This window comes from Dreissena polymorpha, chromosome 2 (assembly GCF_020536995.1).
Source record: "Dreissena polymorpha isolate Duluth1 chromosome 2, UMN_Dpol_1.0, whole genome shotgun sequence".
NCBI classification, from domain to species: domain Eukaryota; kingdom Metazoa; phylum Mollusca; class Bivalvia; order Myida; family Dreissenidae; genus Dreissena; species Dreissena polymorpha.
This window is the reverse complement of record NC_068356.1, coordinates 8,634,782-8,647,924: the sequence shown is the minus strand read 5'-3', so window position 1 is coordinate 8,647,924 and position 13,143 is coordinate 8,634,782. Positions and strand designations below refer to the sequence as shown.

General features: G+C 37.1%; 1 protein-coding gene across 4 annotated transcripts; it reads right to left on the bottom strand.

The window, feature by feature from the left end:
• Positions 1-1,749: 1,749 nt before the first annotated feature.
• On the bottom strand, positions 1,750-9,665 carry LOC127865799 (mucin-2-like). 4 transcript variants are annotated; one of them, XM_052405813.1, is made up of 6 exons: positions 9,218-9,647; positions 8,458-8,572; positions 8,074-8,225; positions 7,665-7,786; positions 3,301-3,392; positions 1,750-3,031 (listed from the first exon to the last, which is right to left on the bottom strand). In XM_052405813.1, the coding sequence occupies exons 2-6, from the start codon at positions 8,530-8,532 to the stop codon at positions 2,885-2,887; spliced, it is 588 nt and encodes a 195-aa protein (XP_052261773.1). In that variant the 5' UTR covers positions 8,533-8,572; positions 9,218-9,647; the 3' UTR covers positions 1,750-2,884. The 4 variants fall into 4 exon arrangements, with proteins under 4 accessions (XP_052261773.1, XP_052261772.1, XP_052261771.1 ...); XM_052405812.1 differs by lacking the exons at positions 1,750-3,031; positions 3,301-3,392 and adding exons at positions 3,721-4,931; positions 5,148-7,445 and having other exon boundaries at positions 9,218-9,665; XM_052405811.1 differs by lacking the exons at positions 1,750-3,031; positions 3,301-3,392 and adding an exon at positions 3,721-7,445 and having other exon boundaries at positions 9,137-9,665.
• Positions 9,666-13,143: the final 3,478 nt, after the last annotated feature.

Sequence of the window (13,143 nt, the reverse complement as noted above, 5' to 3'; positions counted from 1 at the left end):
CATGATTGTTGCTTAAAGTTGTTGGTAGTTAGTTATGATGTAAAATTATTGTTCAATACCTACTGAATACCTACTGAATAAAATGCGTTAAAACTCATATTCGACTATAGTGAACACAATCGTTTAACTTCATATTTGCGTATGGGTACTAGTGATATAATGAACAAAATATGTTACCTCTTTAAACAAGAATTCAACAATCTTGACAAGAATATGTGATTTAAGCATGTTTAAATCATATTCGACAATCGTATAGTGGTGACATAAGAACAAAAGACGTTTACATTCACATTCAACTATCATTCAGGTTGACATTATGAACAATTTACTTCTTAAGTTGTAGTTGACAACCGATCAGTGCGACATGATGGCCGAATTACGTTTAAATTCATATTCGGCAATCGTCGAATGTGGCAGTAAGAGCATAATATTTTTATATTGATACTAGTATTCGACAATCGGTAATGGGGACATAATGCACAAAAAACGTTTCAAATCATGGCAATCAAATTCATTTTTATTCGTAATGGAAAGCTTGCCTAGACCCAAAGATTCTCTAATACGTTCGAAAATCTAATAGCACCAGTCTAGCTAATTACTTTATAAAAAATACGGGAAGTGTGTGTTACTAGAATACAATCAGACTTGTCTTAAACACTTTTGTTATCTAGATTGTGCAATCTCCCAGTGTATATCTTAACCACTGTAGTGTTAATCTTCATGTATTATTTTTTCTTACAACTGGCCACCTGTATTTATTAACACAAATACAGGAACCGTGTTCAACAGCTATGGTGCATAAAATAACAATGCTTGTTGTTTCAACCACTGTTCACAGATGCAAATGTGCTCCTTCTCAGATTCAAAAACGAGTCCATCGAGAACAATATTTTAACGCGCTAACCACCAGACCGCTTAGACTTCAAAATTGTTCGCGTATTTTTCAACACCAAGATAAAACTACTCATTACTTCAAAATGTTCGCGGAGAAGCGTTACAAACGCTTTAAAAAGAATCTATTTGATGGACGATTACTTAGTATACACAAACAAAACGATATTTCTAATTATTTTCTTAATAATTAATCATTGTCCTTCTTTGTGTAGATATACAATGTATACATTCTTTTTGAATCTATGACCTTAAATTAAAACAAGAGGCCCATGAGGGCCTGAATCGCTCTACTGCTATAAACACTGTGCAAGTTTGGAAAGAATAAGATGGAAACTGTGTACTTAATCGCGCAAACAAGGAGAATTTTCTCAAATTCAAGGGGAGATTATTGTGTACTTATTTCTCCGATACTGCTCATATTCAACAGGGTTCAAGTCCTCATTGATATAAAGATACTGTGAAAATTTGGAAATAATTGGATGAAAACTGTGGAATTAATTGCGTAAACAAGCGGGATTTCAAAATTTTCTCATATTCAAGAGAAGTCATTCTGGACTTATTGCTTCGATATTGCTCTTTTTAAACAAGAGCTGTCAGAGGCAAGCGCGCTCGACTATTCGAGTGCTTGACAGTATAATGTAAGCCATCATGGGGAAATTGTTCATATTGAATAATTTATTAGACGATCTTTTAAAAAATAAAAAAAGGAAAATAAATATGTGGGGTAGGGGGGTGTTGAGAGGGGTGTATAATGTGGGGTGTGGTCATTTATTAGATGATTTTTCAAAAATAAAAAAAGGAAAAAGAATATTTATTTTTAAATTTTTTTTTGGGGGGGGGGGGAGGGGGGGGGGGGCAGGGATTCTGGGTTGGGGCGTGGGGTATTGTTTGGGTGTTTTTTTTGGGGGGAGGGGGGGGGGGCAGGGATTCTGAGTTGGGGCGTGGGGTATTGTTTGGGTGGAATCCATTGTGGTATTCAGGTAAGTGTTGTTTTGTCAAAGTATTAATAAAATCTGATCATAAATAAAGAAGTTATGGCAATGTAACTAAAGTCATATGCATATCGTAAATGGAAAAAGGGCCATAATTCTTACAAAATGCTTGATACAGTTATTTGCTCTTGTTTATAGATTGGGGTCATGTTGGTAAAGAAGTTTGCAAAATATGAAAGCAATATGTCAAGGGACTGTGCAAGTTTGCCAAGAATTTGATGAAAATTATGGACTTTATCACATAAAAAAACTGAATTTTCATTTTTTCTCAAATTCAAGGGGAGATAATTCTGGACTTATAACTCCGATATTGCTCATTTTCAATAGGGTTTGACTCATCATTCAGATAAAGACACTGTGCAAGTTAGGAAATAATTGGATGAAAACTGTGGACTTTATTGCGTAAACAAGCCTTATTTCACAATTTTATCAAATTCAAGGGGAGATAATTCTGGACTTTTTACTCTGATGTAACCCATTTTCAATAGGGTTCGAGTCCTCATTAATATAAAGACACTTAACAAGTTTGAAAAGAATCGGATGAAAACTGTGGACTTTATCGCGTAAACAAAAAAAAGTCTAACGCACGGACGGACGAAAACCACGCCATCCCATAAGCTCTTCTGGCCTTTGGCCAGTAGAGCTAAAAATCATTTTGGTATACTGTGAACATTTTCTTTGTAGAATAAATGTCTTATTGTTATATGCGTAATTACTACACTCAAGTTTGAAGGAGATAATAAGAATATCATAATTTGTTATGCGCCAGCAGTCGATCTGACTTGATCGTCTTTACATACCCTGTATATTCGTAATAGCAATTATTCAACTGTCATCCTTATAACTCAAACGGTTGCTGTCACAGCAAAAATTATCAAATGCTCTGGGAGTCCGTGTACATGGATTATGCATATTCGGTTAAAATAATAGTAGTTTAGAATCACTCGTGTTTATACACTTTGCGCGTGCGCACGCCGCAACCAGATCTGTTGACAGCACTAAGACACTGACTCGCCTATTGTTCTCACGTACACGGGGTTTTCGAGGCCTCCCCCTTCGTCGGCTGGTTCATGTGGTCCATATGGAGGTGCAGACGGCCGCCAAAAGGCAAGTAGTCGTCGTCCAGTGGCATCAGCGATCGCTTCCTGTTTGAAAATATGCATGTTAGTTTGTTTTGCCTAGGATAGAGAAAAATCATCCAAAGCTATTTTTGAAACATCATTTTCCATTATCTCTTGATTGTTATTATTTAACACAAAAGATAAATGTTGTAAAGTCACGCCCTAACGCTTAATAAGTCAGCAATCCAGAATAAATTCCTTTACAATCCATGACACAAATGTTATTACAAGACATGACAGTCACACTTTACACATGAATTTGTGTTAATGGCTTAACACGTCAATCCCCGTACCTTCTGTTTAGGAACACAGCTACACCCACCATCAGGACAATCAGCACTACACCGGCAGTAACACCCAATGCCACTCCGACATAATGATTCGGCTGTAACAGGAATGCAAAAAAACATTACCACTTAATTGTAACTTAAATCGATTTGTTTGAAAGTAAACTGCAATTTTATTACCTTTAGTACGCCAGTACAATAACAAAACACATTCATTTGCACTGTGGAATAACTCATTATTAGTAAAAGCACACAGTTAGCTTTATTGCATTTATTAAGTTGAGAAATCTGTGTCGCTGTTTTCGGAGACAACTCAGAATTCTTAAATCTTTTACATATATTCTACATAACCATCCCCTGTTGCATTTTGCATTGCTGTTTTACAACGTGCGATCAGTAAAAATCTCAAGTAACACATGCCTTCGATGAGACACCCGTTTGTTGTGCTTCTTTGCTTCCGTCACTTGGCTTTTTAGTATACGAAGATTCGCGTGAAGTGAGAGAAAGTGTTGCTGTGTTCACTGTAAAGCTTTCCGCTGTGTCGTTGGCTAATGGTTTTGTCGTTCTGTGAGCAATCGTTTTGTTTGCCGGTGGTCTCGCCGTTGTGATGTTTGGTGTTATTTTTTTCGTTGTGTGGATAGGAACTGATTTTGCAGTAGTTTAGTTTGATGTTGGTTTTGTTGTTGTGTGGTCAATGGTTGGGTTTGCCATTGTGTGGTTGACTGTAAGTGGTGTTGTGTACACAACTATTGGTTTTGTCGTTGTGTGATTGACTTTAAGTGCCGTTGTGCGGACTAATGTTCGTATTTGCGACGTGTTATTGACAGTATATGGTGTTGTTGTGTCGACAAATGTAGGTATGGTAGTTATGTTATTATTTGTCAGTGATGTTGTGAGGCCGAATGTTGGTGTAGGTGATGTGTGATTGACTTTAGGTGTTGTTGTTGTGTGGAAAACTGTTGGTTTCGTCGTTGTTTGGTTTTCTGTAAGTGGTGTTATGTGTACTGATGTTGTTTTGGTAGATGTGTGCTTGACTGTAATTGAAGCTGATGTATGGACGAATATTGTTTTAGTCGTTGTGGTATTGACTGTAAGAGGTGTTGTAGTGCGGACGAATGTTGGTTTGATAGATGTGTGATTGGGTGTAAGAGGTGTTAATGTGCGGACGAATGTTGGTTTGATAGATGTGTGATTGACCGTAAGTGGTGTTGTAGTGCGGACGAATGCTGGTTTAATAGTTGTGTGATTGACTGTAAGATGTGTTGATGTGCGGACGAGTGTTGGTTTGATAGTTGTGTGATTGATTGTAAGATGTGTTGTAGTGCGGATGAATGTTGGTTTGATAGTTGTGTGATTGACTGAAAGATGTGTTGTAGTGCGGACGAATGTTGGTTTGATGGATGTGTGATTGACTGTAAGAGGTGTTGTAGTGCGGACGAATGTTGGTTTCATAGTTGTGTGATTTACTGTGAGAGGTGTTGATGTTCGGACGAATGTTGGTTTGATAGGTTTGTGATTGACTGTAAGAGGTGTTGATGTGCGGGCAAATGTTGGTTTGATAGTTGTGTGATTGACTGTAAGAGGTGTTGTAGTGCGGACGAATGTTGGTTTGATAGATGTGTGATTGACTGTAAGAGGTGTTGTAGTACGGATGAATGTTGGTTTGATAGTTGTGTGATTGACTGAAAGATGTGTTGTAGTGCGGACAAATGTTGGTTTGATAGATGTGTGATTGACTGTAAGAGGTGTTGTAGTGCGGACGAATGTTGGTTTCATAGCTGTGTGATTTACTGTGAAAGGTGTTGATGTTCGGACAAATGTTGGTTTGATAGATGTGTGATTGACTGTAAGAGGTGTTGTAGTGCGGACGAATGTTGGTTTGATAGTTGTGTGATTGACTGAAAGATGTGTTGTAGTGCGGACGAATGTTGGTTTGATAGATGTGTGATTGACTGTAAGAGGTGTTGTAGTGCGGACGAATGTTGGTTTGATAGTTGTGTGATTTACTGTGAGAGGTGTTGATGTTCGGACGAATGTTGGTTTGATAGTTGCGTGATTGACTGTAAGAGGTGTTATAGTGCGGACGAATGTTGGTTTGATAGTTGTGTGATTTACTGTGAGAGGTGTTGATGTTCGGATGATAGATGTATTATTCACTGTAAGTGGTGTCGTGTGGATCTCTGCTGGTTTTGTCGTTTTGTTGTTCACTGCAAGCGTCGTCGGGGAGTGTAGGGCGGTTTCTGTTCGTTCTGCGATGTTGATTGTTGAGTTTCCCGTTTTATAAGTGAGTGTATGATTTGAAATTGATCTGTTGGCTGTTTTTGGCTCTCGACTATTGGTTTGTACTCTTGACACATGTCTGGTTTGTATGTTTGTCGCTGTGTTTGTGCTTATTGTGATGTGGTTTATTGATGTTGGTGTAAAAGTAGTGTGTTGCATTGGTGTTAAGGCTGCAGTTGGGTGTTTCATTGTTGACGATGCTACAGTTGTGAGTTTCATATGTGTCGGTGCTACAGTTTTAAGTTTCATTGTTGTCGGTGCTACAGTTGTAAGTTTAATTATTGTCGGTGCTACAGTTGTGAGATTTATTGTTGTCGATGGTACAGTTGTAAGTTGCATTGTTGTTGGTGCTACAGTTGTGAGTTTCATTGTTGTTGGTGCTATAGTTGTGAGTTTCATTGTAGTCGGTGCTGCAGTTGTGTGTTTCATTTCTGTCGGTGCTATAGTTGAGTGTTTCATTGTTGTTATTGCTACAGTTGGGTTTTTGATTGTTGTGGAAGGTACATTTGTATGATTAATTGTTGGTGGTGGTACTGTAGAATGTTTAATTGCTGTTGGTGTAACAGTTAAGTGTGTCGATGATGCTGGTGTTACAGTTGTGTGCCTCAAGGATGTTGGCCAATTTGTTGTGCTATTTATTGATTTTGGCATTACAGTTTTGTTATTGATTGACGTTGACATTACTGTTCTGTTATTAATTGAGGTTGGCAGTACAGTTGTGTTATTCAATGCTGCTGGCCTTTCTGTTGTTTGTTTCATTGATGTTGGCCGTATTGTTGTGAGTGTAATTGTTGTTGGTCTTACTGTTGTGAGTGTAATAGTTGTTGGTCTTACTGTTGTGCGTGTCATTGTTGCTGGTCTCACTGTTGTGCGTTTCATTGTTGTTGGTCTTACTGTTGTGCGTGTCATTGTTGTTGGTCTTACTGGTGTGCGTGTCATTGTTGTTGGTCTTACTGTTGTGCGTGTCATTGTTGTTGGTCTTAATGTTGTGCGTGTCATTGTTGTTGGTCTTACTGTTGTGCGTGTCATTGTTGTTTGTCTTACTGGTGTGCGTGTCATTGTTGTTGGTCTTACTGTTGTGCGTGTCATTGTTGTTGGTCTTACTGTTGTGCGTGTCATAAATGTTGGTCTTACTGTTGTGCGTGTCATTGTTGTTGGTCTTACTGTCGTGCGTGTCATTGTTGTTGGTCTTAATGTTGTGCGTGTCATTGTTGTTTGTTTTACTGTTGTGCATGTCAGTGTTGTTGGTCTTACTGTTGTGCGTGTCATTGTTGTTTGTCTTACTGTTGTGCGTGTCATTGTTGTTTGTCTTACTGTTGTGCGTGTCGTTGTTGTTTGTCTTACTGTTACGCGTGTCATTGTTGTTGGTCTTACTGGTGTGCGTGTCATTGTTGTTGGTCTTACTGTTGTGCGTGTCATTGTTGTTGGTCTTACTGTTGTGCGTGTCATTGTTGTTGGTCTTAATGTTGTGTGTGTCATTGTTGTTGGTCTTACTGTTGTGCGTGTCATTGTTGTTGGTCTTACTGTTGTGCGTGTCATTGTTGTGGGTCTTTCTGTTGTGCGTGTCATTGTTGTTGGTCTTACTGTTGTGCGTGTCATTGTTGTTGGTCTTACTGTTGTGCGTGTCATTGTTGTTGGTCTCACTGTTGTGTGTGTCATTGTTGTTGGTCTTACTGTTGTGCTTGTCATTGTTGTTGGTCTTACTGTTGTGCGTGTCATTGTTGTTGGTCTTACTGTTGTGCGTGTCATTGTTGTTGGTCTTACTGTAGTGTGTTTCATTGTTGTTGGTCTTACTGTTGTGCGTAAGGGAAATGAAGTATGGCTATTTGTATTTATCGGTACAATTTTATTACACTGCGGACCTGTGTAACCTGAAAAAAATGATGGGCATTGTTTCTTATATTTATTACTTCGTGAAGTTTTACAGGCTTTTCTTAATTAAAATTGTAGTAGTGATGTCGACCATTACAACAATTTAAGCTGTGAGTGGCTTTGAAATATTCAGTTAAGCTGCAAGTGGCCAGTAACTTTAACACTTAATTTCTTAGGAAAACACGAAAAGGTTCCAGTTGCTTTTATAGTTTACTGACCGGTTTTGCAGTGTACGCGACCGTGGGAATCGCATGTGCCGTATGGTGGCGCAAGACAGTGCGTCCCACATGCGGGGCCATAGAAATCCACGTCGCAGGTAACATCTATGTACAAATCAATACTAAAAAGAGAAAAAAACGCTTTGATGAGCGGATTCATTATCTAATGTAAATCGTTGAATATATTTATTATCGTAAACACTAGTCTAGACTGAATCACTCAAATGGAAATATTATATACACACTAATAACATCCGATATAATACTGGAAGTGCCCAGCCTCGGGTCAATCTCTTATGATGTCAAGGGGGGGGACACGAATAATTTAAGCCTTCACATTTTAGTGAGCGAAAAACAACTCGCAAACAAATAAAACTTCCAAATAAGTCCCATAATGAACTACGCCTACCTTGCCTTATGGTTTACGCCCCGGGCGTGCGCTGTGTGGTTGCGCGTTTCGTTAAGCGCGCGAATGGTGAAGTCCACCTTGTCAATTAGTGTGTCATTTACCATGTTAACAGCGTAACCGTTCCAGATCTCCACATGCACGCGGACTGGGTACTGAAAACGTGCAAAATGACAACTGTAAATTTTGCGTACTTTATTAACAATTAAATCGGTAAGTGTTATTCCATTATAATTGGCGATAGTTTTGTTGAAGACTCTTTTTTTGGGCGTTATACGTACGTATGCCTTAAATTTTAAAACGTATATGTATTCATGTAGCAAATATCACGAATATTGTGATATTTGTTGACTAGATGTCACTTGACAAGAACTATATAAGATATACCCGAATCTGAAGATGGAACGGTATAGGGTTTGGGCGAATGTATGTCAAGTTGAGAGCGTTCACCAGCTCGTGCATGTTGTCCACTGACGATGTCTGAATAAGGTTGGTTGTGCATCTGAATATAAGGAGAAAGGCTCGTATGTAAGTGCTTAAATTGTAGTATTGAAGAGCCAGGACTAGGACATCAATCATTCGTCTATCAAACAAAGAGAATATCAAAACTATGTTCCGGTACTTTATTTATACATTTACGGCCAAATAGCATTAAAATAATATATTTTGACGATGGCTGAAGGAGCATTGTTTGAGTATATATCATTTTAATATGTTTGCATTAATTCCATAAAACATAGAAACGTACATCTTTATGAAAGCATGTTACAGAAATGAAAGTTTGCATCGTTGCATTACAATTTAATGTAAAATAATTTGGTTTAAGAGTACAAAAAGCGAGAGTTCGGCTAGTGCCTTATGTATAACTTACTTATCTAGGAAAAACAAAAGCCAAGTTAGTCGTAATATTACCGTATTAAAATGTAAATTCATTACCTCGTTACATCAGCAGAAGTGAACCTCAAATGTTAAAATACTATTTCGACACGCATAAGTATAACATAGTTGAACGTTACATATACACAGTAACCATGAAAATATATTTCCGATCCGACATAAAATGCACCTGTGGTTCGGCGACGTCAGGCACACTTTGAAGTAAGGGTTGCACTTGTGGAGAGGGTTACAGTATGTATGGGATTCTTACCGGAGCTGGAGTAGATCGACCTCGACCGTGCCATCGGTTGTAGCCTCCCGCCAGCGACAGAGCGACACATGTAAAGGAGAGTAATAAAGAGCGGATTTGCACCTTGTTTTTACGAAGGGTTTCACGTATTATGGGATTTGAATGTCATTTAATAAAAATCCCGTTAGTCGATTGCATAATTATTTAAAAGAAATACACACAAATCTTTTCAAAAATAGCAAATAAAAGATTGTTTTTATTTATCGTTGTTTAACGGTAAATTATCAGAGAGAGTACGCATATACAAAGAATAGTTAACTGATATATGCCATTATAAAAAGTAAAAAATATTCCTTGCATAAGTCCAATACAGTCGTACATGTATAAGATACCATCGCAACAAGTAGCTACTGTGAATATATAAAATAAAATATTGAGTACAGTAATTGTCATATCAGAGGATATAATTATCAGCATGTAATTGTGTACGCCATACGAAATAATGACTATATCTCTGGGGTTGGCAACCTCCCGATTACGAGCATTGACAGACATTGGTGATCGAAATATACATTCAAACACGTATTGCATGAGTGAAATTTATTTAATACGAAATATCATTAGCCAAGGTCCATGTTCCTTAATAAAACAAAAATCCCAAAAGAACAAATTCGAAACAAAATTGTCAATAGTCTACTTAAACATATTGCCGCGTGTTGTTTACTAAAACGTATGTCGATCGCCACCACTAGATATATTAGAATTTAGTGATTTAGTGTGGGACACTGCATTTTAAAAGATCTTTGTTTGCTTCAATGACCGGGCTACTAAAGTATGTTCCGGTAGTTGCCAAAATCCAGAGTCACAATTCATCTAAAATATTTGCTTAAACTATTTTATTGGGAAGAGAACGTTTACCGCTTGCTTGTATTTGACCTGAAAGGCTGTGTCTTGTGAATCGAACTGGTGCACACAGCAGATTTATTATGTTTGTACCTCAGAATTGAGTACATTAACATTCAACGGCATGAGCAAATAAGCGTTTCAATGTGATCATACACATTTTTGGAGTGTGGCATATATGACTTAACAGAAGATCTTAACTGTTCATCAAAATTGCTCCTAAAACTTTTTTAGCTTCAGTCTATAAAATCCTAAAACCAAAACCAAATTGTAATATCTGTTTGGTGTGTCGCGTGAAATAACCATGTCAGTAGCTGCAATTTCAAGGTCACAGTGGCACTTGAAGTTTATGCACATAGTCCTTATATGGCATGAAGATTCAAACAGTAAACATGCAATTTACACGATATGAGCCGCGTCATGTGCACATCGGTCTGCACCTTCGCTAAGTCTGGTGAGAAGCGAACTTGTCCGCTAATGAAACCACGACATCTTGCGTGACTTTATAGTGGATAGGGAATACGCAAGGTGTCTTGAGCCATGTTGGCAGAATGTGGCTGAAGACCACGATAACGTACGTTTTCTGTAAATAACAACAACCACTTTGGGATATATAGCCGGTTATGTTGTCTGGTGTACGAATAAAGACTAAAAATGCAAATTTCTGCACGTGTAACACTATTTGTTTTCCATAAGACTGAATTGTTGGCAGTGCTAAAGTGAAACAAAATACGTTTAAGTTCATATTTTAAAATATTAAGGGTGACATAATGAACAAAATACGTTTAAATTCATCTTCGACGACCATCGATATTGAAATAATGAACATCCTACTTGAAATTCATGTATGACAATCGTATAGGGTCGCTTGATTAACAAAAAACGTTTTAAAGGGACCTTTTCACAGATGTTGGTATATATTAAAGTTTGTCATTAAATGCTTTAAATTTGATAATTGCGAACATTGGGACTAAATAGCCCCAGAAAATATAAAACAATAATAAAAAAAAGAAAAAAAGGAATCCTCATTTGGGCTCAAACAACTGACCCTTGCAGTTCAAGTCTAACATTTGAACAACTCGGCTATCCGTTCTCATACAGTGAGTGGTGTATTTAATACATTATATAAGCAATCCTCGTAATGGCCCAAAATATAACGACACCATCAGAACTCTCCAAATGATTCAATCGTTTCGCGTTTGTTAAGCTTTAAAAGTTTCAGGTATCGTCAAAAGATGCATCTAATTGCTATTTTAGAGCATGCTAAATGTTCAGTATCACTGTTTTATCGCAAATATGATAACAACAACGAAAATTTGCAAATCTTAAGCAATTGTTTTCAATTTTGTCAATTTACCGAAACCTGTAAAGGTCCTTTGCAAGGGACCTTTTCGCATATTTTGGCAGATATTGAAGTTTTTCATTAAATGCTTTATATTGATAAATGTAAACATTAGATCTAAAAGGCTCCGTTACGAAACAAAATTAAAATCAAAGAAAGAAAAACATCAACCCTCATCTGGGCTCAAATCACTGACCCCTGGAGTAAAGGTCTAACGCTTAGACCACTCGACCATCATACAATCAGTGATGTATTTTATACTTTATATGAGCAATCCTCGTAGTGTTAAAAAATATAACGACAACATACACGCCGGGTATGCGAATACTTCGTTTACGGATGGCACTTCACTTACAGAGAACAACAAACGCCACGCGCGAGAGGTGAGTTCTTCAGCTTTTTTGTATTTATGTTCTGTTTATTTGGTTTTTAGACACAGAACATTGTTTGGGTGAGTAATGGTATAGCACTTCGTATTGCGAAGAAAGAAATTCGCGGAAAAACGGTGAATTATTTTAAAAAAACGATAAAATTTCATCGATAATCAGCATGAATTGAATGATCAGTACATATTTAAACAAAATAAACATACTTGGAAATAAATCAAGAACGTGCTTACTATTCGAAATAAAAGATCAATATATCCAGTAATGTTACAACATGTTACATTTTAGTTTACTAATGTATTTGAGAAAATTCAAATGTTTTAAGAGTCGCATGCACATTTTTCATCTGCACTTCGTTTACCGATCATCTAAAAAACAATGGCACTTCGTTTCCTGACATCTAGACACTTTTTTCCAGATATAACACACTCGTATTTTTTTAATCAAAAATGCAGAATTCGCTGTGGAATACTGTTAAAGTAAGCAGGCAATAAATAAAAATGTATGTACTTAGTACGCAAATAAAAAACGAATAACCGAAGCATGTTCTTATCCCTTTGAAATATGATTATGATTTGGTATAAATGTGAAAGATAAATGTTAAACAAATTGGATATGTCTAATGAGTAAAATCTATATGACCATATATTTTAAATTACGTTCTAAGCGGTTGATCTAAAGCATTTATCTTTATGTCCAAATGAAGGTACTAAGGCTATTTTCTTTTATATTAGATAGCATGTCATGAATAATCACTCTGCTTAAACTGCCTCTCAGAGATTAATATCAGCAGCGATGCAGGTTCGAAATTCTATTGGAACTTTTTGGCTCAATGCCAATAAACGAAAATAGCAATAAAAGAACGGGCGGGGTTGATTTAATCACACGATAGTGGTGTAAAAATTATGCATATCCGTCTTTTTTTTAATATAAACACAACACATGCTGCCTATGAAGTTCTATCCAATATAGCACCCTAAACTTCGTTTGTGTGGGTATACTAAGTACTGACTCCATAATATGACATTTAAACATTTTATGTACGCATTCCTTTTTTTCCAGAATCAGTTGATTTTACGATTTAATTTTAACCGTGATTCTTAAAACTCAACCAATACAGTGATTTAGGGTCAGGTGAATCGCACTTCGAGCAAACGTTAGCGTTGCGTAAAGGGAAGTGCTCCCTATAAGCAGGGCTCAAAATACAGGGAGTTTTACCATTCTCTTTTTAATTTTGTTGCTACGCATAAGTATCGTCTTGATGATGCGATTCAAATAAGCACAACCGACATAGGATTTTATGAAGAACAAATGTG

Excerpts from the sequence above, each read along its gene's own strand:
- LOC127865799 (XM_052405811.1), bottom strand. The coding sequence starts at position 8,532 with ATGCACGAGCTGGTGAACGCTCTCAACTTGACATACATTCGCCCAAAC. Across the intron at positions 8,226-8,457 it reads CGTTCCATCTTCAGATTCGG|TACCCAGTCCGCGTGCATGT; the intron begins GTATATCTTATA and ends GCACGTTTTCAG. Across the intron at positions 7,446-7,664 it reads TCGCGTACACTGCAAAACCG|GTTACACAGGTCCGCAGTGT; the intron begins GTCAGTAAACTA and ends CATTTTTTTCAG.